At 41.1% G+C, this 20,782-nt stretch overlaps 1 protein-coding gene and 1 pseudogene across 1 annotated transcript; one reads left to right on the forward strand and one right to left on the reverse strand.

Annotated features, from left to right (window-relative positions):
* The first annotated feature begins 826 nt into the window (after window positions 1-826).
* On the forward strand, window positions 827-6,404 carry UTP23 (UTP23 small subunit processome component). The gene is made up of 3 exons (XM_007075571.3): window positions 827-1,087; window positions 4,844-5,018; window positions 5,932-6,404. The coding sequence occupies exons 1-3, from the start codon at window positions 900-902 to the stop codon at window positions 6,310-6,312; spliced, it is 744 nt and encodes a 247-aa protein (XP_007075633.1). The 5' UTR covers window positions 827-899; the 3' UTR covers window positions 6,313-6,404.
* A 5,763-nt stretch (window positions 6,405-12,167) lies between these two features.
* Window positions 12,168-13,371, reverse strand: LOC102968030 (annotated as a pseudogene).
* Window positions 13,372-20,782: the final 7,411 nt, after the last annotated feature.

The following is a 20,782-nucleotide window of genomic DNA, read 5'->3' on the forward strand; positions in this document are numbered from 1 at the left end:
GAAATTCTTAGTTCCAATTCCATAAACCTATATCTTCAAATAAAAACCCCAATGCAAATAATACATCTCCATCACTTTGTAAATCAATTTTCTGTGTTGTTTCTTTCTCTCAATAGCCAGAACTAGATTTGGGACAGATTCGAGGACCTGGGACAAAAATGCAAAATTCTCTTCTCCCCATTCTCTGATTAGCTTGTTCTGAATTGAAGTGGATGCTTGGCAATTAGCTGCTAGAGAACAAAATTTTCTGATTAACTCTTGATTAACGAAGGGTTAGGCTATCTTCTTTCATAAGTTTGGCTCTCAGTGACAGTAGTTCCTTGGGTGGGGGGGGGGGGGCGGAGATGGGTACTGGTGGGTAGCAAGATCATTTGAACTACAGGCAGCTTTTAACTTCAGTCCTGGCTTCCAGTGACAGTTCTAACACTATAGAACCACGTGCCCTTAGCAAACGTGCCTAACTTCTTTGAGGGAGGGCAACTAGTACAAACCTGCCCATAGTTGTCCAGTATACTCCAATCCCTTTCCTTTCCCCACTTGAAAATTATCAACATTAAAGGGCATAATATATGGTAAATTACTTAGAATAATGCCTGCAGCATATTGAGCTTCAACATTATCGTTGATTATCATCACACTGCCTATCTTTGAGAGGCTGACTGCACGCACGATAACGCAGTAAGCTTGCGCATTGCCGGCAGGGCGAACATCTTAAAGCGCGGACACCAGGAGCGAAGCGCGCCCTCGTCTGAGCGTGGCACAACCACTGGGCGTGCCCAAGAAGTGGGGGCGTTTACTTCCGGGGGCAAAGGGTGCATTATTTCCGGGAGGAGCGGGCGGTAGGGTAAGCGTTTAATACGGGCTTCTGGTGCCCTGGTCTCGGTCCCGGTAAGCCAGGCATGAAGATCACGAGGCAGAAACACGCCAAGAAGCATCTCGGCTTCTTCCGCAATAACTTCGGAGTCCGCGAGCCGTACCAGATCCTGCTGGACGGTACCTTCTGTCAGGCGGCGCTGCGCGGCCGGATCCAGCTGCGGGAGCAGCTGCCCCGCTACCTCATGGGGGAGACGCAGCTGTGCACCACCAGGTGGGCCCGGCGGGTCCGGGGAGGAGGCCCGGGGATCCTGCGGGTGTGGTAGAGACGAGGCCATGACGTGCAAAACGCTCCACCCACGAGGAGTTGACAGTGAAGTGGAGGCACTGAGGAGGTCAGGCGAGTGTCTACCACGTAGGTAGAAAGTACAGTGCACTGCGAATCTTCGCGTGGTTGGCCCGGCGAATGAGACCCGTGCTTTATGTAGTGCGATCTGGCTTCGAGTCTTGGTCCCAGTCCTGCCAGCTTTGTGGCTTCCGGCAAGTTAATCTCTGTGAGCCTGGGATTTCTCATCTGTAAGGAAAAGACCGTGAACTAATAAGGTTGCTTTAAGGATCAGACGTGTGGAGAGCACTTGCTGGCATCCAAAATCTACCCGCTTCAAGTGGTTGCTCTTATTCGCATAGCTGTTTCTAGTGGAAATGAAAAATTTTCAAGCGTCACAGCTGCCCTGCGAGCTAACATCTCCGAATCCCAGAAAGATAATTCACAGCTCGAGGCTAAGAGGCTTGCCCGTGGTCATTTATTTATTGAACTGTCTTTATTAAGTACCAGCCCCATGCCAGGCACGGCTGTAGCCACTGAGGATAACTTGGTGAACAGGACAAACGGCCAACCTTCCGGGCGCGTTTTGACTCGTGCGTGTTGTGACTTCCTCAGCCTGGGAACCTCCCGGGGGTGGGGCTGGGGAGATGGAATCATGGAAGGTTTCATAGAGGAGGTCACTTTTGAGCCCAGACACCTTTCAGTTCTGAGGGGAAGGACTAGTTTGGGTGACAGACAAGAGATAAAGACCTCCTAAATGAAGAAATGGAGTTGTAAAATGCCTGAAAAAGAGATGAGAGCACAGGGTGTAATTGGAAATGAGGCTGGGGAAGAAGGGAAATCGAACCTACGACAGGAACTATTAAGAAACTTAAGGGTTTTGGGGTGCCTGGGTGGCTCAGTCGGTTAAGTGTCCGACTTCAGCTCAGGTCACGATCTCGCGGTCCGTGAGTTCGAGCCCTGTGTCGGGCTCTGGGCTGATGGCTCAGAGCCTAGAGCCTGGAGCCTGCTTCCGATTCTGTGTCTCCCTCTCTCTGCCCCTCCCCTGTTCATGCTCTGTCTCTCTCTGTCTCAAAAATAAATAAAACGTTAAAAAAAAAATTAAAAAAAAAAGAAACTTAAGGGTTTTGTTGTTCCCCTTGTAGATTATTTACTTTGAAAAAGTAAAAAAAAAAGGGTGGGAGATGGGCATGGGGGAGGGCACTGGTTGGGATGAGCACTGGGTGTTGTGTGGAAACCAACTTGGCAATAAATTATATTTTAAAACAAAGTAAAAAAAGAAAATGTAAATGACCCGTAATACCACCCCGTGACCACTGTTAACGTGCTGTACCATCCATCCAGTTCTTTAGACCTGCACATGCGCACAAAGGAATGGGCTCTACTGGGAATACAATATTATTGGCTTGCTTTTCGCACATATACCGCTCCATGAACTGCTTTCCATAGTCAAGTAGTGCCTCACAATGGTTGTAGGTACCCCACAATTTGTTACCCCTAGCCTTCAGCACTGCCAGACAAGTGCTTAGTTAGCTTGTGCCCCTGAGTTCATCCCTCCTGGCTACATACCACCTGTCCCTTAATCCCTGTGCCATAGAAATACCAACATTTTTAACATGGTGCTGTAACAAAAAAGTCTGGGAAGTACTATATGGAATTATGTTCTGTAGCATTTTTTCCCTAAAGAATTCATTTTAACTTCCAGAATATTTTATTCATACACAACAGTAGACTAGTATAATTAAGTGTGTGTCACCCAGCTCTGGGAATTCTTGAAATGGCCAATCTTGTTTCCCTTATCCACCCTCCCACCTTATTTTATATGTATATATATATATATATTATATATATATATTATATATATGTATATTTTATATATATATGCTATATATATATTATGTACATATATAAAATATATATAATATATATATTCTATATATAATATATATACACATGTACTATGCTTATTTTTTTTAATTTTTTTTTTAACGTTTATTTATTTTTGAGACAGAGAGAGAGGGAGACACAGAATCCGAAATAGGCTCCAGGCTCTGAGTGGTCAGCACAGAGCCTGACGCAGGGATGGAACTCACGGACCACGAGATCATGACCTGAGCCGAAGTCGGCTGCTTAACCGACTGAGCCACCCAGGCACCCGTACTATGCTTATTTTAAAGCATAGTATTGTGTCGGTTGTTGGTGTGCATCATGAAGAGATAAATGCTATCAGACCTGATAACTGTCTTTTAGAGAAGCTGATTGTAACAGTGTGAGGGCTGAGTTGGAGAAGCAAGAGGGTAAAGACCGGCAAACTCGTTTTGTGGTTGTCCAGTCAAGAAATAATGGGAGCCTAAACTTCAGAGAAGAAAGGCTGGAGCCCAAGGGCTCTACAAAGAGGCATTCCTGAGACAGATACCAACAGCCGATGGGGTAGGGTTATGGGTGAGGAAGAAAAGGTCAGTTAGGATTTCTGACTTACACCCAGGAGCTTAGTGATCTAAATCTTCATGATTTTAGACACGAATTTGAAGAGATGGTGTACATCCATAGGAAATATCCAGTAAATACATGGGAGTTTGGGCCTGAAACTCCAAAAAGTTCAAAACTGATGAATAGAAAGCAAAATCTCTTTTCTTAAACAAAACTAAATGGATGATAAAGGGAGTGAGGCAAGGTAGAGTCTGGCAAGGGCTGACTGGAGTTTCAGAAATCTTTAAGTAGTTCTCATAATTTTTTATTTTCTTTATTTTTTTCTTTAGTGTGATAGAAGAAGTGCCTGGAGAGCTTATTAAAATGCTGACATTTGACTCCTCAAGAGGTGCAGATTAGGGGATGTGAAAAGGAGTAGAAATTAATAGAATTTGTTATCTCTGTGTCATTTTGATATGGGTAGTTTATAGCTGATTTTAAAAAACATTGGCTTATATTAATATGAAAACGCAGAGAGAAAAAGGAAGTTGTGATTGTTATTAAACCGATGACTTAAATTTTTACTTCTCTGTACTGAGAATCGTTTAAAGGTGTACCAATTTGTACTTGAAGTAGAAGCATCTAGCGCTAAGGTTGGGGCAAGGTATCTGTTGTCAACTACTTGGATTCACATTTTGACTCTACCACTTATGAGCTGTGTTTGAGCATGTTACTTGGAATCTCTCAGAGTGAGGAACTCTAAAATAAGGATAACTTTCAAATTAGGTGCCTGATAGGGCTGTTTTGAGATTGAAGCAAGAATTTATGTAAAGAGCAATTAGCATGCTGCCTGACACGTAATAAATGCTCAGTAGATTTAACTGTTTTTCCTTCAACTTGGTGTTTGTGTTTTCCAGGTTTTTATTTATTTTTTAAATGTTGATTTATTTTGAGAAAGAGTGGGGGGAGAGGTATAGAGAGAGAGAGAGAATCCCAAGCAGGCCCCGCGCGCTGTCACCTCACCCCTACGCCCACACCCCGGATATACTGTGAGATCATGACCTGAGCCAAAATCAAGAGTCAGACACTTAACCAACTGAGCCACCCAAGTGCCCCAAATATTTTCCAGGTTTTTAAAGAGTGATACGGCTACCATATATTTGGGGCCAACACATAACACATTCAGATCGTGATGGTATAGTTTAAATTTCGTAAAAACTATTTTTCTATACTTCTGTGAACACTGAAATGTATGTTGTAATTGTGAGCTGCTAATAACATTTTTTTTTTTTTCAGGTGTGTGTTAAAAGAGTTAGAAACTTTGGGAAAAGACTTATATGGGGCAAAACTGATTGCACAAAAATGCCAAGTCCGAAATTGTCCCCATTTCAAGAATCCAGTGAGTGGATCAGAATGTCTGCTCTCCATGGTTGAAGAGGGAAATCCTCATCATTATTTTGTGGCAACACAGGTGATACTGCTTTTAAAATTAGAGTCAATTTTAATCATTTCTGTTTCTATTTCATATGGAGCTGCTTATAATCAGAAAAAATTAGATGGAAGTGGTTTGATAGAATGTTTCAACTTTTTAAAATACAGGCTTTTAAGTTGATTTGCAGTCAGTAAAAGCAGTTGTCATGCCATTAGAGAATTTGAGGAGAGAACCTTAAGCATATTGATTTTTCTTCTTAATTACTGAAGTATTTTTTTAATAGTTATTGACAAAAAGATGTGATGATATGTGTCAGCATTCTTGAAGAGAAGTGGAACAAATATTTTACATTCTGTGTTCATCAGTGTTTTTGCATGTTCCTGTATTTTATACTAGTTCTCAAAAAGTCGTGTTTTATATTATTTGAAATTGTACCACCAGTATAGAACTGTTTCTGGCTTTTAAAGACCAGGAGGGGAAGGAGAGACTTTCAGGGTTGGTATTAATGAAGAAGTTCACATACATACAGATTTGGTTACATATTCTTTTAGAATTATAAAATCACTAAATTAGATGCAGAGTTGAATCTAGAATCTGAGTCCATGAATTCTTATTTTATTTCTATCCCTTCAACCTCTGAACATTCTTGACCCTTTTTGAAGCATGTCTTAGGAGTAGAAAGTGGGGCATTGCCTAACATTCTTACCTTTGTGACAGTTTGTAATTCCTGGTGGTAGAATCTTGATAGATCCAGTGTCACATTGTTGCCACTTATCTCTTTGTGCTCAAATTTCTTGTTTATCTTCCTTTTTTTTAATCATAAAATTTACTCTATTAGTGAGACATACCAATTTGAAAAGTAAAACTTGTGATCTCTTCTATTTTTTCCACTTAAGGCATCTTATTTAATTGACATATTTGAACTGAATAGTGCTATTTTTCTTTTTAATAGGATCAGAATTTGTCTATGAAAGTGAAGAAAAAGCCTGGAGTCCCTCTCATGTTTATTATTCAGAACACTATTGTCTTGGACAAACCTTCTCCCAAAACAATTGCTTTTGTTAAAGCAGTAGAGTCAGGTCAGCTTGTCTCAGTGCACGAGAAACAAAGTATCAAGCAACTCAAAGAAGAAAAGGGTTTAGTGAAAAACCCTGAACAGAGGAGAAAGAAAAAACACAAGAAAGTAAGTGGCCCCAATCCTCTTAGCTGTTTGAAGAAAAAGAAAAGAGCACAGGATACAAAATCATCTGCCTCTGAAAAGAAGAGAAAAAGAAAAAGAATCCGGAATAGATCTACCTCAAAAGTACTTTCTGAAAAGAAGAATGCAGAATGATAATCCTTTGAATACTTTTAAAGACATTTAAATGTGAAAAATAAATTTCTTTTTAAAACTGTGGAAGTACTTACAATAAAAGACTATTATTTTTGTAAATAAATATTGACTCATAGGCCTTTGCCTAAAATTATTCATAAAAACAACTCAGAGTGGATGGGTTTAGGCATTTTGGAGATTGTTCTTCAATGTAAAAATCTTGTCTTTTTTCTATCTCACCATTGGCCCGGTACCCCCAGGGTATGCAAATCATGTAAAAAAATCAAATCGTACAAAAGGCTTGTGACAAAAAAAAGTGGGCGTCCCTTTTCACATTTACAGTGGAACATTCCTCATTCATGCAATGGTTGTAGAATTTATATTCTCAAATAATAATATGGTGCTGTCTTTTGGTCCATCCATTATTTGACTTTCTACTAGAAAGTGGAAATTTTGCTTACTTGTATTACTCCTTCATTTTTCTAATATATTATTTCAATCTTTATACATCTCAACATCTCAAAGTATTTTTTATTATGACTATAAACTTTGTTCACCACTGACCCAAGTAGCATGCTATGATTGAATTTATTTCTTACGCTATGTTGTTATTCCAAAGTTAATAATGTCCTCATTTTCTTTTAGCATCTGACTGGGTCTTGCCACATTCTCTAATAACTCTGTTAAAGGAACTTAGAATTTTCTTCTTTTTTTAATGTTTATTTTTGAGAGAGAGAGAGAGTGTGTGTGCGCGCGCGCGCGCGCGCGCGCATGAGTGGGGGAGGGGCAGAGAGAGAGGGAGACACAGACTCTGAAGCAGATTCCAGGCTCTGAGCTGTCAGCACAGAGCATGACACGTTGCTCGAACCCATGAAATGTGATATCATGACCTGAGCCAAGGTTGGATGCTTAACCCAGGTGCCCCAGAACTTACAATTTTCTATATAATACCAGGTAATTCCTCACCCCTGGAGATACTTCTACAGCCCTCTGTCCTCCAATGTGGAAAAGTTTTCAAAGTATGTTTCTCAGCTGTCATCCAGACATTTCTTGCCTTTATCCAGAAATTTACTTTGTTATTTGTTTCTTAGATTCTTTGTTTTCCTCTCAGTTTTCTTTTTTGCTGTAGTGAAGCATGGAGTGTGTAGGAAGTACATTTTGTGAGGCTCCACAGGTGTTTACCCTCATATTTGTTGCATTAATCTAGCAATATAATTCTCTCTTTAAATTTTTTTAAGCCAACGTGGGGGCTCAAACTGATGACCCCAAGATTAAGAGTTGTGTGCTTTTCCAACTGAGCCAGCCAGGCACCCTAGTAAGATAATTCTTGATTGAAGATCATTTCACTTAATTCCCCTGGAGTCTCTTAATTGTTTATAAGGCCCTAGGGGAAGCAAACAGATTTGAGTTTCATTTGTCCAACAGGGAGGGTGATTTTCTTTTAAAGCAAATATTAAATTCAAGAGTAAAAAATCCAAAATAACACTCTCTTTAAGATAGACTATGAATATCTGATTTAAAACGTGTCTAGGGGTGCCTGGGTGGCTCAGTCAGTTAAGCGTCTGACTTCGGCTCAGGTCATGATCTCGCAGTCCGTGGGTTCGAGCCCCGCATCCGGCTCCGTGCTGACAGCTCAGAGCCTGGAGCCTGTTTCAGATTCTGTGTCTCCCTCTCTCTCTGACCCTCCCCCATTCATGCTCTGTCTCTCTCTGTCTCAAAAATAAATAAATGTTAAAAAAAAATTTTTAAAAATGAATAAACTTTAAAAATAAATAAATAAATAAAACGTGTCTAAAGGGGGGGGCGCCTGGGTGGCTCAGTTGCTAAGCATCCGACTTCAGCTCAGGTCATGATCTTACATTTTGTGAGTTCGAGCCCCGCATCGGGCTCTGTGCTGACAGCTCAGAGCCTGGAGTCTGCTTCAGATTCTGTGTCTCCCTCTCCCTCTGTTCCTCCCCCACTCACACTCTGTCTCTCTCTCAAAAGTAAACATTAAAAATTTTTTTTTAAAAAGGTGTCTAAAGGGTCACCAGAATTTAAAATAACAGATTATGTAGTAAATACATTTTATATTTTGTTTATAAAATGTTTTAAGGGCCGATTCTATTAGGAATTGAATAACCAAGTCATCTTTTTCAGCCCTTTTCTCAAGTGTTTTAATCATCCATCAGACCAAAATTACAGTGTTTCTGTGCTGAGGTCTTGAAGTATAATATGGAAAAGGTGGGATCTGCCCATTAGCCCCTGACTTTGTGCTGCCTGTGACACCTCTGAGTAGCTGTTCTTAATCTGTATCGTTAGAGTGTCATGATCAGGTATGAAGTACATCATGAATAAATTCTTGGTAATGACTAAAATAACTGCTCTTAAATTTGAGACCATTTAAATTTTTCTACAGAAATATTATTCTCAGTTGAATTCAGAGATGTTTTTCTGGATCGACAGTGAAGTTCTAGCTTTAACGACAGTAGGAACAACACACGGGGGTAGGCAAGCCAGCTTAGTGCTTGGGTTGTCCTTTCATGTTTCTGTTTTTTCTTAACAGGAACGTTTTTTAAAAAGAAGGCAAAGATACTGGGAAAAAGTGAATATAGCTGTATAGTTCCTGTGAAGAAGAAAAAAATTCGTCAACAATGATAAGAGGATTACTGGGTCAAATGTAGACAAAGTGATAAAGTAGGTGAAATGATGATATTTTCAATATGCTAAAATGCATAACTATTAGGTATTTCTCTTTTTAACAAAGCTTAATGTGATATTGTTATTAATAAGTACATATATATTTGTTTTTTTTATTCATGGTTCCGGACTCACAGCTCCCAAAAAACCGTTGGAACTTCCTAAGTAATGAGAGCTTAAAGGTGTCTTTTATGTTAATGAGATGGTTTTGGAAAACATCTAAGGATGGCATCTGGTTACCTTTGGAGCCAATCCTGTGATGGGCGGGTTGGAACTTTAAGTCTCCACCCCACCCCCAACCTTTGGGGAGGGGAGAGAGAGGAGAATGGGCACTGATTCAATCAATCGTGCTCATGTAATAAAGCCTCTGTAAAACCCCACAAGGACAGGGTTTGGAGAGCTTCCGGGTTAATAAACAGGTGGAGACTGGAGAGAGTGACCCACCTGGAGAGGGCTTGCAAGGTCCTGCCCTTTCCCCGTACTTTTCCCTGTACATCTCTTCCATCTGGCTGCTTCTGAGTTAATAGCCTTTTATAATAAACTTGCAGTAAGTAAAATGTTTCTCTGGGTTCTCTGAGTCACTCTAGCAAATTAATTGAATGGAGAAGAGTGTCATGGGAATTTTAAGATTTATAGCCAGACGTCAGAAGAGCAGGTAACAGCCTGTATGGGTCTGAAGTGTGTTGTGAGGGGAGAGGAGGTAACAGTCTTGAAGGACTGACCCCGTAACCCGTGGGATCTGATGCTATCTATCTCCAGGTAAATAATGTCAGAGTTGAGTTGAATTGTTGGTGTCAGAGCACTGCTTATTCTATGTGTAAAAACTACCTCTGCCAATACACATTGAAATTGGGTCCAGGAACCCAAAATACTTACTTACCAGTGCTATCTAGTCACCTAATAAGAGTGTCTGAACTGGAGAGCTAGAAAAGTCAACTTATTTTTATAAAATAGTAATTTTTTCAATTAACATATTAAAAATACAATGTACTACAAAATATAGTATTCAATATTTTAAAACTTTGATATTAGTCATATTACCTTAAGAAATATCTTAACGAAAGGATCTCCTATCTTTGTACTACAATTCTTTTGTGAACAGTGCCCTCATAACACCACCCCAGATATCCTTAACACTACTTGCTTTATTTTTTCTATAATAACTTAGGGAAGAGGGCATGGCACCATGTATACACATGCGATTGTAATCCGTTTTGCAGTTTGGGGAAAAGAAAATGTTGACAACCCCTGCTTTAGAGGGTAGCTGCTAGCTTTGTTGGGGATAAAGGTAGAGTACATGTGCTTTTGAACTCTGAAGTTTGCCAGACTCAACAACAGTGTTTCAGAAAATTGCTGTTTTTTATGAACACTTCAAAAAGAAGTATTTGTAGTTGAGTTTGGGGAGGATTCTGTATTACCTACATTTTCAAAGCCCCACAGCCATTTCTCATCCCCCACAAGTATGTAAATTGAAGCTAGAAGTCATTAAAGAACAGCCAAGTTTCAAAAGTAAAAAGAATTCCTGTTTTCTATTTATGCATAGAGTTAAGATATTATATTTTATCTCTTTGCCTTTAGTAAGGCAAGTTGGCTGTGATTTGACAGGTTTAATTAATAGATTTTCATGAATGGAGAGAATGAATAGTTTGTATTGTTTAAAATGTTATAAAAATATGTCATTGTGCTGTAACTTTTCTTAAGAATTCTTAGTTTAGATGTAAATGAGAAAATACAGTAATTTGGTGTAACTCTATATAATTTCAGATCCAGAACTAAGTAGGAATAAAGGCAAAGGATTGGGTGTCTGGACTGAGCTTAGGAACTGATTTCTCATATGGACCTAGATTGGTGGCCTCTGAACATTTAATCATATATCCTTGTCAGTAAAAGAATTTTGTGTCTACCTATAAATGTATGTTTATAAACCATGTAGATTTATTACTGTACATTATAAAATATACACAGGAAAAAAACCCAAAATGTAAAGGATGAAGATAAAATATTGTAAAATCTTTGCCATTAAAGGGCTTCATTAGCTAATATTTCAAGACATAAGGTTTATCAATAATATTGAATATGAATCCATTTGAAGTACTTTTTTTAAATTTTATTTTTTTTAAATTTACATCCAAATCAGCATATAGTGCAACAATGATTTCAAGAGTACATTCCTTAGTGCCCCTTACCCATTTAGCCCATCCCCCCTCCCACAACCCCTCCAGTAACCCTCAGTTTGTTCTCCACATTTGTGAGTCTCTTCTGTTTTGTCATCCTCCCTGTTTTTATATTATTTTTGTTTCCCTTCCCTTGTGTTCATATTTTTTGTCTCTTAAAGTCCTCATATGAGGGAAGTCATATGATTTTTGTCTTTCTCTGACTAATTTCACTTAGCATAATACCCTCCAGTTCCATCCACATAGTTGCAAATGGCAAGATTTCATTCTTTTTGATTGCTGAGTAATACTCCATTGTATATATATACCACATCTTTTTTATCCATTCATCCATTGATGGACATTTGGGCTCTTTCCATACTTTGGCTATTGTTGATAGTGCTGCTATAAACATTGGGGTGCATGTGTCCCTTCGAAACAACACACCTGTATCCTGTGGATAAATGCCTAGTAGTGCAATTGCTGGGTTGTAGGGTAGTTCTATTTTTAATTTTTTGAGGAACCTCCATACTGTTTTCCAGAGTGGCTGCACCAGCTTGCATTCCCACCAACAATGCAAAAGAGATCCTCTTTCTCTGCATCCTTGCCAACATCTGTTGTTGCCTGAGTTGTTAATGTTAGCCATTCTGACAGGTATGAGGTGGTATCTCATTGTGGTTTTGATCTGTATTTCCCTGATGATGAGTGATGTTGGGTATTTTATCATGTGTCAGTTGGCCACCTGGATGTCTTCTTTGGAGAAGTGTCTATTCATGTCTTTTGCCCATTTCTTCACTGGATTGTTTGTTTTTTGGGTGTTGAGTTTGATAAGTTCTTTATAGATTTTGGATACTAACCCTTTATCTGATATGTCATTTGTAAATATCTTCTCCCATTCGTCAGTTGCCTTTTAGTTTTCCTGATTGTTTCCTTCGCCGTACAGAAGATTTTTATTTTGATGAGGTCCCAGTAGTTCATTTTGCTTTTGTTTCCCTTGCCTCCAGAGACGTGTTGAATAAGAAGTTGTGAAGTACTTTTTTTTTTTTGGATACAGTATACTTTATTGATGGTACATGATAAGGTAGGGCTCCCCAAGCCCCTCCCCTTCTTCAGGGGGTCTGGGATGGAAACTGGAGGTCAGGAGATTCTCAAGTGTGTTGGGTACTGAACTGGGGCAAGGAATCCCCAGCAGCTGAGGGCCTCTCTCTTCTTCTTCCTCTTGCTGGGGCTGGTGATCCAGGGGGCTTTTACTCCTTGGAGGCCATGTGGACCATAAGATCCACCACCTGGTTGCTGTAGCCAAATTCATTGTCATACCAGGAAATGAGCTTGACAAAGTGGTCACTGAGCGCAATGCCAGCCCCAGCGTCGAAGGTCGAAGAGTGGGTGTCACTGTTAAAGTCGCAGGAGATAACCTGGTCCTCAGCATAGCCCAGGATGCCCTTCAGGGGGCCCTCTGATGCCTGCTTCACCACCTTCTTGATGTCTTTGTATTTGGCAGCTTTCTCCAGGAGGCAGGTCAGATCCACGATGGACACATTGGGGGTGGGGACACAGAAGGCCATGCCAGTGAGCTTCCCATTCAGCTCAGGGATGACCTTGCCCACAGCCTTGGCAGCACCAGTAGAAACAGGAATGATGTTTTGGGCAGCCCCTCGGCCATCACGCCACAGCTTCCCAGAGGGGCCATCCATGTCTTCTGGGTGGCAGTGATGACCTGGACTGTGGTCATGAGTCTTTCCGCGATGCCAAAGTGTTCATGGGTGACCTTGGCCAGAGGGGTCAGGCAGGTGGTGGCGCAGGAGGCATTGCTGACAATCTTGAGGGAGTTGTCATACTGCTCATGGTTCACGCCCATCACAAACATGGGGGCATCAGCAGAAGGGGCAGAGATGATGACCCTCTTGGCCCCACCCTTCAAGTGAGCCCCAGCCTTCTCCATGGAGGCGAAGACCCCAGTGGACTCCACAACATACTCAGCACCAGCATCACCCCATTTGATGTTGGCGGGATCTCGCTCCTGGAAGATGGTGATGGGCTTTCCATGGATGGCGCGTTTCCCATTCTCAGCTTGACTGTGCCGTGGAATTTGCTGTGGGTGGAATCATACTGGAACATGTAGACCATGTAGTTGAGGTCAATGAAGGGGTCATTGATGGTGACAATGCCCACTCTGCCAGAGTTAAAAGCAGCCCTGGTGACCAGGCACCCCAATACGGCCAAATCCGTTGACTCCAACCTTCACCATCGTGTCTTAGGGACGCGGCTGGCACTGCACCAGAAGATGCGGCTGTCTGTCGAACGGGGAGGAGCAGAGAGCCGTGAAGTACTTTTTACGATTGCATTTTTTGTGAGAACTTACTAGATCATTGGTTTTCCTTTATAATATTTATGACAATGTATAGGGGAAAAAAAGAGTATCCTAAGAGTAGGCTGTGTTAATACATATTTGTCAAATATGTGAAAATGAAGTCAAGTCTATCAGAAAGGATAGCCATAGCCTCTCATCCAGTTTCCAGACCTAAACCAGTTCAGAGGCCCAGAGCCCTTCAATTTAAGGGGAGGCTGGGTTCTCTTGGGGAAGGTCCCTGAAGCATTGCTGTAAGTTTCCCTGTGGCCATTTTCTAGAGTGAATGTGCATTGGGAAATAGAAACACCCAGACTTTTGGGGGATTATTAGATACTGGTTCTCAACTGATGCTAACTGCTAGGGACCTGTATGTTGCTGGTCTGACATTCAAAGTGGAGATTTATGGTGGTCAGGTGATAAGTTGAGTTATAGGCTCAGTTTGAATCACATTGGGCTCAGTGGGCCCATGAGCCCTCCCCATGTTTTTCCCCCAGTTCCAGAATGTATTATTGTTAAAAACATATTAGGCAACCATATTAGCTCCCTACTTATGGACTAAGGGTCATTAGGTTATGAAGAGTCAAGGGGAAGCTATTGGAATTCCTCCTCTCCACCAAGATGGTAAACCAAAAGAATAGGATGTGTTGGATTACAGAGACTACAATCATCATTAAACATTTGATTGATGCAGAAGTGTTGGTTCCTATTACATCTCAATTTAACTCATCTATTTGGTCTGTGCAGAAGGCAGATGGACTTTAAAGCATAACTACATTATTTTAATCTTGATCAGAAGGTGACTCATTTGAAGCAGCCCTTCCAGATGTATTTCCTTTGCTGGAACAAATCCACACAGCTCCTTAAACGTAATATGGAAAATGCACCCCCCCCCCACCATTTTTAGTGATTTGCTAGGACCACCAAAAGCAGTTTGTTTTTCCCTGACAGAGTCCACAGCACGACTTCACCATCTTGCTTCATGCTACGTCAGCTTACCTGCTCTTAGCCAAAATATAGTCTGCAGAGATCTTGATCATCTTGACACTGCATAAAATATCACACTGACCCATGACATTGATGGAATTATGCAAATTGAATTTGATGAACAGGATGTAGCAAGTACTACAAATATCTTTGTGAAGCTTTATGAACCAGGGGATGGGAAGATAGACCCTATGAAAATTCAGGGGTCTGCCACCTCAGTAAAGTTTCTGAGAGTCCAGTGATCTTTAGCATGTCAAAATACCCTCTTAGTGGCACATTGCCACACCACAACCATGTATCACTCAACAAACAAACAAACAAACAAACAAACAAACAAAACAGTACATGGTGGGGGTGGTGCAGGGGACAAAAGCTTGGTAGGCTATTGTGAGTATTGGAGGCAAAGCATGCCACACTGTAATATGTTACTTTGACCCAATTACTAAGTAACCCATAGCACTGAGAGTTTGAATGGAAACTAGAGCAAAATAAAGCTCTGTAGCAAATCTAGGCTGCACTGCAAGCTGTTTTTCTGCTTGGGCCACCAGATCCAATGATACTTGTGTCTGTAGCCGTGTGGAATCTCTGGCAAGTATCATAGAAGAATCATGGCACATACTTCTAAGGTTTTGAAGAAAATGCATATCCTCTTTTGCAGCTAACGATTATCCTTTGACAGAGAGCCATAAGCCTATTTCTGGGTCCTGATAAAGAACTAGCCATAGGACATCAAATGACCAGGCAGCCTGAACTTCCTGTAATTAACTGGATGTCATCTGCCCATTAAACCATGAGGTTGGGCATGTCCGTGAAGTAGAAATGATGCATAAGAGATCAGACTTAAGCAGGTCCATCATGTACAAGTAAGGTGCATGACTGAGTCTCTCACACTCCTCTGAAACCAAACTGTGCTGTATTGTCTCCTTTCCCCCAACTCATGACCTCAAGGAATTTTGTTATGATCAGTTGACTGAAAAGGAAAAAAACCCGAGCCTTGTTTATAGGTGTTTTCACACAATATGCTGCCCCAAACCGAAAGTGCGTAACTGCAACATTAAAGCCCCATTCACTGATGGCCCAGAAAGATGGCAATGAAGGGAAATTCCCTTATTGGCAGAACTTTGAACCATACATCTAGTTGTCCACTTTGGATTCCGAAATGGTCAGAATCATAGAACTGCACTGATTTATAAGCAGGTACTAATGGCTTAGCTAGATAGTTAAGGGTTTGGCAAGAATCAGATTGGAAGATTTGTGGGAAAGATGTCTGGTGAAGAGGTCTGTGAATAGATTTTTCACAATGATCACAGAGTATAAAGATATATGTGTGTCAATTGAATGCCCATCAATAGGTATTTACTGTATAGGACTCTCTCAGTAATCAGGTGGACAAAGGTGCGCTTTCTATAAATGTCAGCCTCTTCCCCTGCCAATTGAGTGCTTATTCGTTGGACTCATGAACAAAGTAGTTATGGTGGCAGCAATGAACACTATACATGGGCTTCAACAACGTAGCTGACCTAGCTACCATTACTGTGAGTACCTAACATGCCAGAGACCAATACTGAGTCCTTAGTATGGCCCCATCCCTGGGGGAGTAGAGGGAAGGAACCAATGAGCTACTTGGTGGTAGGTTGATTACACTGTGTCCTTTCCATCATGACAGGAATAGAAATGCATCCTTAGTGAAGCCAAGCCTATTCTGTATACGGATTTCCTTCTCTTTCCCATAATGCTTCTGCCAGCATCGCCTAACAAAATGCTTTAGTTGCCATCTTGGTATTCCACTGACATTGCTTCTGGTCAAGGAATTTGTGGTATTAAATTATCTTGCTATATAAACATAATTATTTAGGGGCACTTGGGTGGCTCAGTCAGTTAAGCATCCAACTTCAGCTCAGGTCATGGTCTCATAGTTGGTGAGTTTGAGCCTTGCGTCGGGCTTTGTGCTGACAGCTCAAAGCCTGGAGCCTGCTTTGGATTCTGTGTCTCCCTCTCTCTCTGCCCTTTCTTTGCTCACAATCTGTCTCTCTGTCTCTCAAAAATAAAAATGTTAAAAAAATTAAACATAATTATTTACAGTGCCAATTTGGAGACAACACTTGTAAAGAATAGATATTCTCTTATAAGATGTAATATAAGCTTTGAATCAGAGACCAATGTATGGTTGCCTCTCCCATAACTAGAATACATGGGTATGAGAATTAAGGAACAGTAGAAGTAGATCCTCCCACTGTCTCATAAACAACTCAGAGCATTTTTGCTTCCTTCTCCCCACAACTTTGAGCTCTGCTGGCTAGGACGTCCTGTGTCCAAAGGAGGAATACCTCTACCAAGGACACAACAATAATTCCATTGCTTTGGAAGATAATACTGACACCAGGTCAATTGGGGATTTCTTTCTTATGTTTCTGAACCAACAGGCAATGAAAGGAGTTACTCTACTGATGGAATGATTGATCCTAGTTTCCAAGAACAAACTGGATTGCTGTTATAGAATGAGAGTGGGAAGGACTACTTCTGTAATCTAGGAAAGTCTCTAAGATGCCTCTTAGTGTTTCTATGTCCAGTAGTCAATGTTAATAGAAACTACTACAAGCAAAGGGAGGCAGATCTGTGTATTCACAGACCTTCAAGAATGAAGGTTTTGTTACCTCACCAATGAAGAAACAAATGGAGATTCTGACTGAGGTCAAAGGAAATATGGAACAGGTGGTTGCAGTAGCCAGCCTCTAAGATAGTGCCCAAAGATGTTCACTTCCTGGAATTCATAAGCTGTATGTCCTCTCCCACACTGGACAGAGCTGACCTGTGTAAACATAGGATATTACTATTATGGAAGTGATGGTGTGTGACTTCTGAAGCTAGGTCATAAAAACATGATGGCTTCCATATTGTTTTCTTGGATTATTTGCTCTGGGGGGAAGCCAGTTCCCATGCTGCGAGGCTTTTTGAGTAGCCCTACCAAGAATTCCATGTGGAGAGGAGAGGATGTCTCCTGCAATCAGCCAGCATCATTTTATTAGCAGTGTGAGCCAGCCATCTTAGAAGTAGGTCCTCTAGCCCTCCTCAAGCCTTCTGATGACAGCAGTCTAGCTAACACCTTGACTGTGATTTCACAGAGGGCAGAACCACTCAGTTAAGCCACTCCTGAATTCCTGGCCCACAGAACCTATGTGAGATAAACATTTGTTATTGTTGTAAGTCACTAAGTTTTGGAGTAATTTGTTATGCAGCAAAAGATAACTAATACAAGTGGAAGAAGGAAGTTTAAAATATCAACTATGGCCTTTTGACCAGTTACATAAATTATGTCTCTAATGGCAATGATTATTTTCTTCCTTGCTTGTTATATGCATACACATCTATATCTATGTGTATTACACATAAGTATATTAGTAATATATTAATGTAACATAAATAATATAAATATAGGTGCTTATACATTATGTATGCGTATACATTATATATGATAGTATAATATACTTACACATGCACACTATTTTCTCTCTTCCTTTCCCTAGTTTATATGAGTGTTTTTGTGTCTCTTTTAAATTTTTTTTAAAGTTTATTTTATTTATTTTGAGAGAGCGAGAGAGAGAGCACAAGTGGGGGAGGGTCAGAGAGAAAGAGAGACAGAATCCCAAGCAGGGTCTGCAACATCAGCACAGAGCCCAGGGCGGGGCTTGAACTCATGAACTGTGAGATCATGACCTGAGCCGAGATCAAGAGTCAGATGTTTAACCGACTGTGCCACTCAGATACCCCTTTGTTTGTTTATTTGATGTTAACTTTACTGTTTAACCTTTAGGTAACAGGATTTCAGATGGGACAGAGACAGAAATGGAGGGGTGAGCAGTATATCTCAGAGATAGCTACAGTGACCATTAGGACTTTGTATCTTCTCATTTTGTAAAGAAGGTGCAAACATCTTCATTTGTATGAAGGATCATTGCATCACAAACAACAGGGAGTTGTTTGTTACATGAAAGTTGAAATGTATACAGAAGGGGGCATATGGATGCTGAATAGCCAAAGGGGTTTATCATCCAGCTCCAAGCCCACTTTTCTACGCTCTCCGTGGTGATGATGGAGCCAGAGCTCTGCAAACCACAGTTCTCTGGGGGCACCTGCTTTCTCTTAGATTCTGCCAATGCGGGGTGTCACAGGCAGGACCTGAAAGGAATGTGGAGGAAAAAAGAACATGCTTCTTCCTGTGAGTTTACCGTAGATTCCTTGAGGTTCTTACAAGTGTCACTGCTTTAGCAGCAGCTGTTTCTTTCTTACCAATGATCCCTAAATCCAATGTGCAACGCTTACAGAAAGAGCTGTATTACCTCCACCCCTCTCCCTCAGCCAGAGATCCAGACATCAGCACTAGCTGGCTGGAGCCCGTTCTTCTGAGGTCTGTCTGGGAAGCAGCCCTGTGGGGCCCCTCCTATGGGCTGCGAGACGTCAGCGCCAATAGATTAAAGCCTACCTCCTCAGAGGTTTCAGCTTCACAGGACTCCTTCTCCAAGCTTCTAAGTTTTAATAAGTCTAACCTCTTCCCTTTCTCCCCTTGCCCTAAAAACAGAAGCTGCTTCATGCAGTTGCTACCCCTAGAATCCTTAGAGTTCTCTTTTTAGCTAGTTACCTGGTTGACTACTTGATACCTATTCATACCTGTATACTTTTTATTTTATTTTATTTTTTTAAACTTTTTTCCCAGTTTTTTTTTCATGTTTATTTATTTTTGACAGACAGAGCATGAGCGGGGGAGGGGCAGAGAGAGAGGGGAGACACAGAATCCGAAGCAGGCTCCAGGCTCTGAGCTGTCAGCACAGAGCCCGACGCAGGGTCGAACTCAAAGACTGTGAGATCATGACCTGAGCTGAAGTCGGACGCTCAACCGACTGAGCCACCCAGGTACCCCTATTCATACCTGTTTAGATTAAATTTTCTCTATGCACATAATTGGTGTGCTTCCTCTTTCCTGACTGGACCCTGATCTAACAGACCCTGATCTAATTAGCCAGCCTGATTCACGTGCCCATTCAGGAAGTAGGGAGAAGAGGTCAGCTCTATTCAAATTATATAGACTGGGAGTGGATAAAGGATGGTTCCTCAAAGAAAGACATAGGTACTATTACAAAGAGAGGTAGGAAGGATCAGGCAAAAAATAATCATGTCTAAATATTAAGATAGACTTTAAAGTTGACAAAATACTGTCTCACAACCTTTCTCTGCCTTCAAAAAACCTTCTTAATAAAATCACTAGAAAGGTAAAAAGACAAATGCAAGTGAGATGCCATTTCACAGCTACCACGATGGTTATAAGCAAACGGAAAAATAAGAAGTGTTGTCAAAGATGTGGAGAGGGGCACCTGGATAAGTGTCGGATTCTTGATTTTGGCTCAGGTCATGATCTTACAGTTAATGGGATCGAGCCCCACCTGAGGCTCTGCACTGACAGCACAGAGCCTGCTTGGGATTCTCACTCCCTCTCTCTCTGCCCCTGCCCTGATTACGCTCTCTCCCTCTCAAAATAAATAAATAAACATTAAAAATAAAAAAAAAAAAAGATGTGGAGAAATTGGAACCTGCATTCATTGCTGGTGGGAATGTAAAATAGTGCATCTGCTTTGAAAAACCATCTGGCAGTTAAACACAGAACTACCATGTATCTAGCAATTCCACTCCTAAGCATTACCCAAGAGAAATGAAGACCTATGTCCATGCAAAAACTTACATGGAAAACTCATAGTGGCATTATTCATAATACCAAAAACTAGAGACTGACTGAGCCATCCAGGAGCCCCTGTATACTTTGAATGGGTGAATTGTGCTATGTGAATTATATCTCAAGAAAGATGTTTTTAAAAGTATATACCATAGAGGGGTGCCAGGATGGCTTACACAGTCAAGCATCTGACTCTTGATTTATGCTCAGGTCATGTTCTAGCAGTTCCTGGGTTCGAGCCCTGGATCAGCCTCTGTGCTGGCAGCATGGAGCCTAGTTGGGATTCTCTCTCTCCATCTCTCTGTCCCTCCCCTGCTTGTTCTCTATGTCTCTCTCAAAATAAATAAAAATAAAATAAAAGCAAATAAATTATACACCATGGGGGGGGGGGCACATGGCTGGCTTAGTCGGTTGAGCTCCTGACTTAGGCTGGTTCATGAGTTCGAATGCCCCATTGGGCTTGCTGCTGTCAGCGCAGAGCCTGCTTCAGATCCTCTGTTCCCCTCTCTTTCTGCCCCTCCCCTACTCATGCCTGTTCTCTCTTTCTTTCTCAAAAAAAAAAAAAAAAAAAGTATATACCATAAGTATATATTACCTAGTTAT

The sequence above is a fragment of the Panthera tigris genome, chromosome F2, assembly GCF_018350195.1.
Source record: "Panthera tigris isolate Pti1 chromosome F2, P.tigris_Pti1_mat1.1, whole genome shotgun sequence".
NCBI classification, from domain to species: Eukaryota; Metazoa; Chordata; class Mammalia; order Carnivora; family Felidae; genus Panthera; species Panthera tigris.

Bases quoted from the DNA above. Each gene is read 5' to 3' on its own strand.
- UTP23 (XM_007075571.3), top strand. From the start codon at position 900: ATGAAGATCACGAGGCAGAAACACGCCAAGAAGCATCTCGGCTTCTTC. The intron at 1,088-4,843 runs GTGGGCCCGGCG...TTTTTTTTTCAG, and splicing joins ACGCAGCTGTGCACCACCAG to GTGTGTGTTAAAAGAGTTAG. The intron at 5,019-5,931 runs GTGATACTGCTT...TCTTTTTAATAG, and splicing joins ATTATTTTGTGGCAACACAG to GATCAGAATTTGTCTATGAA.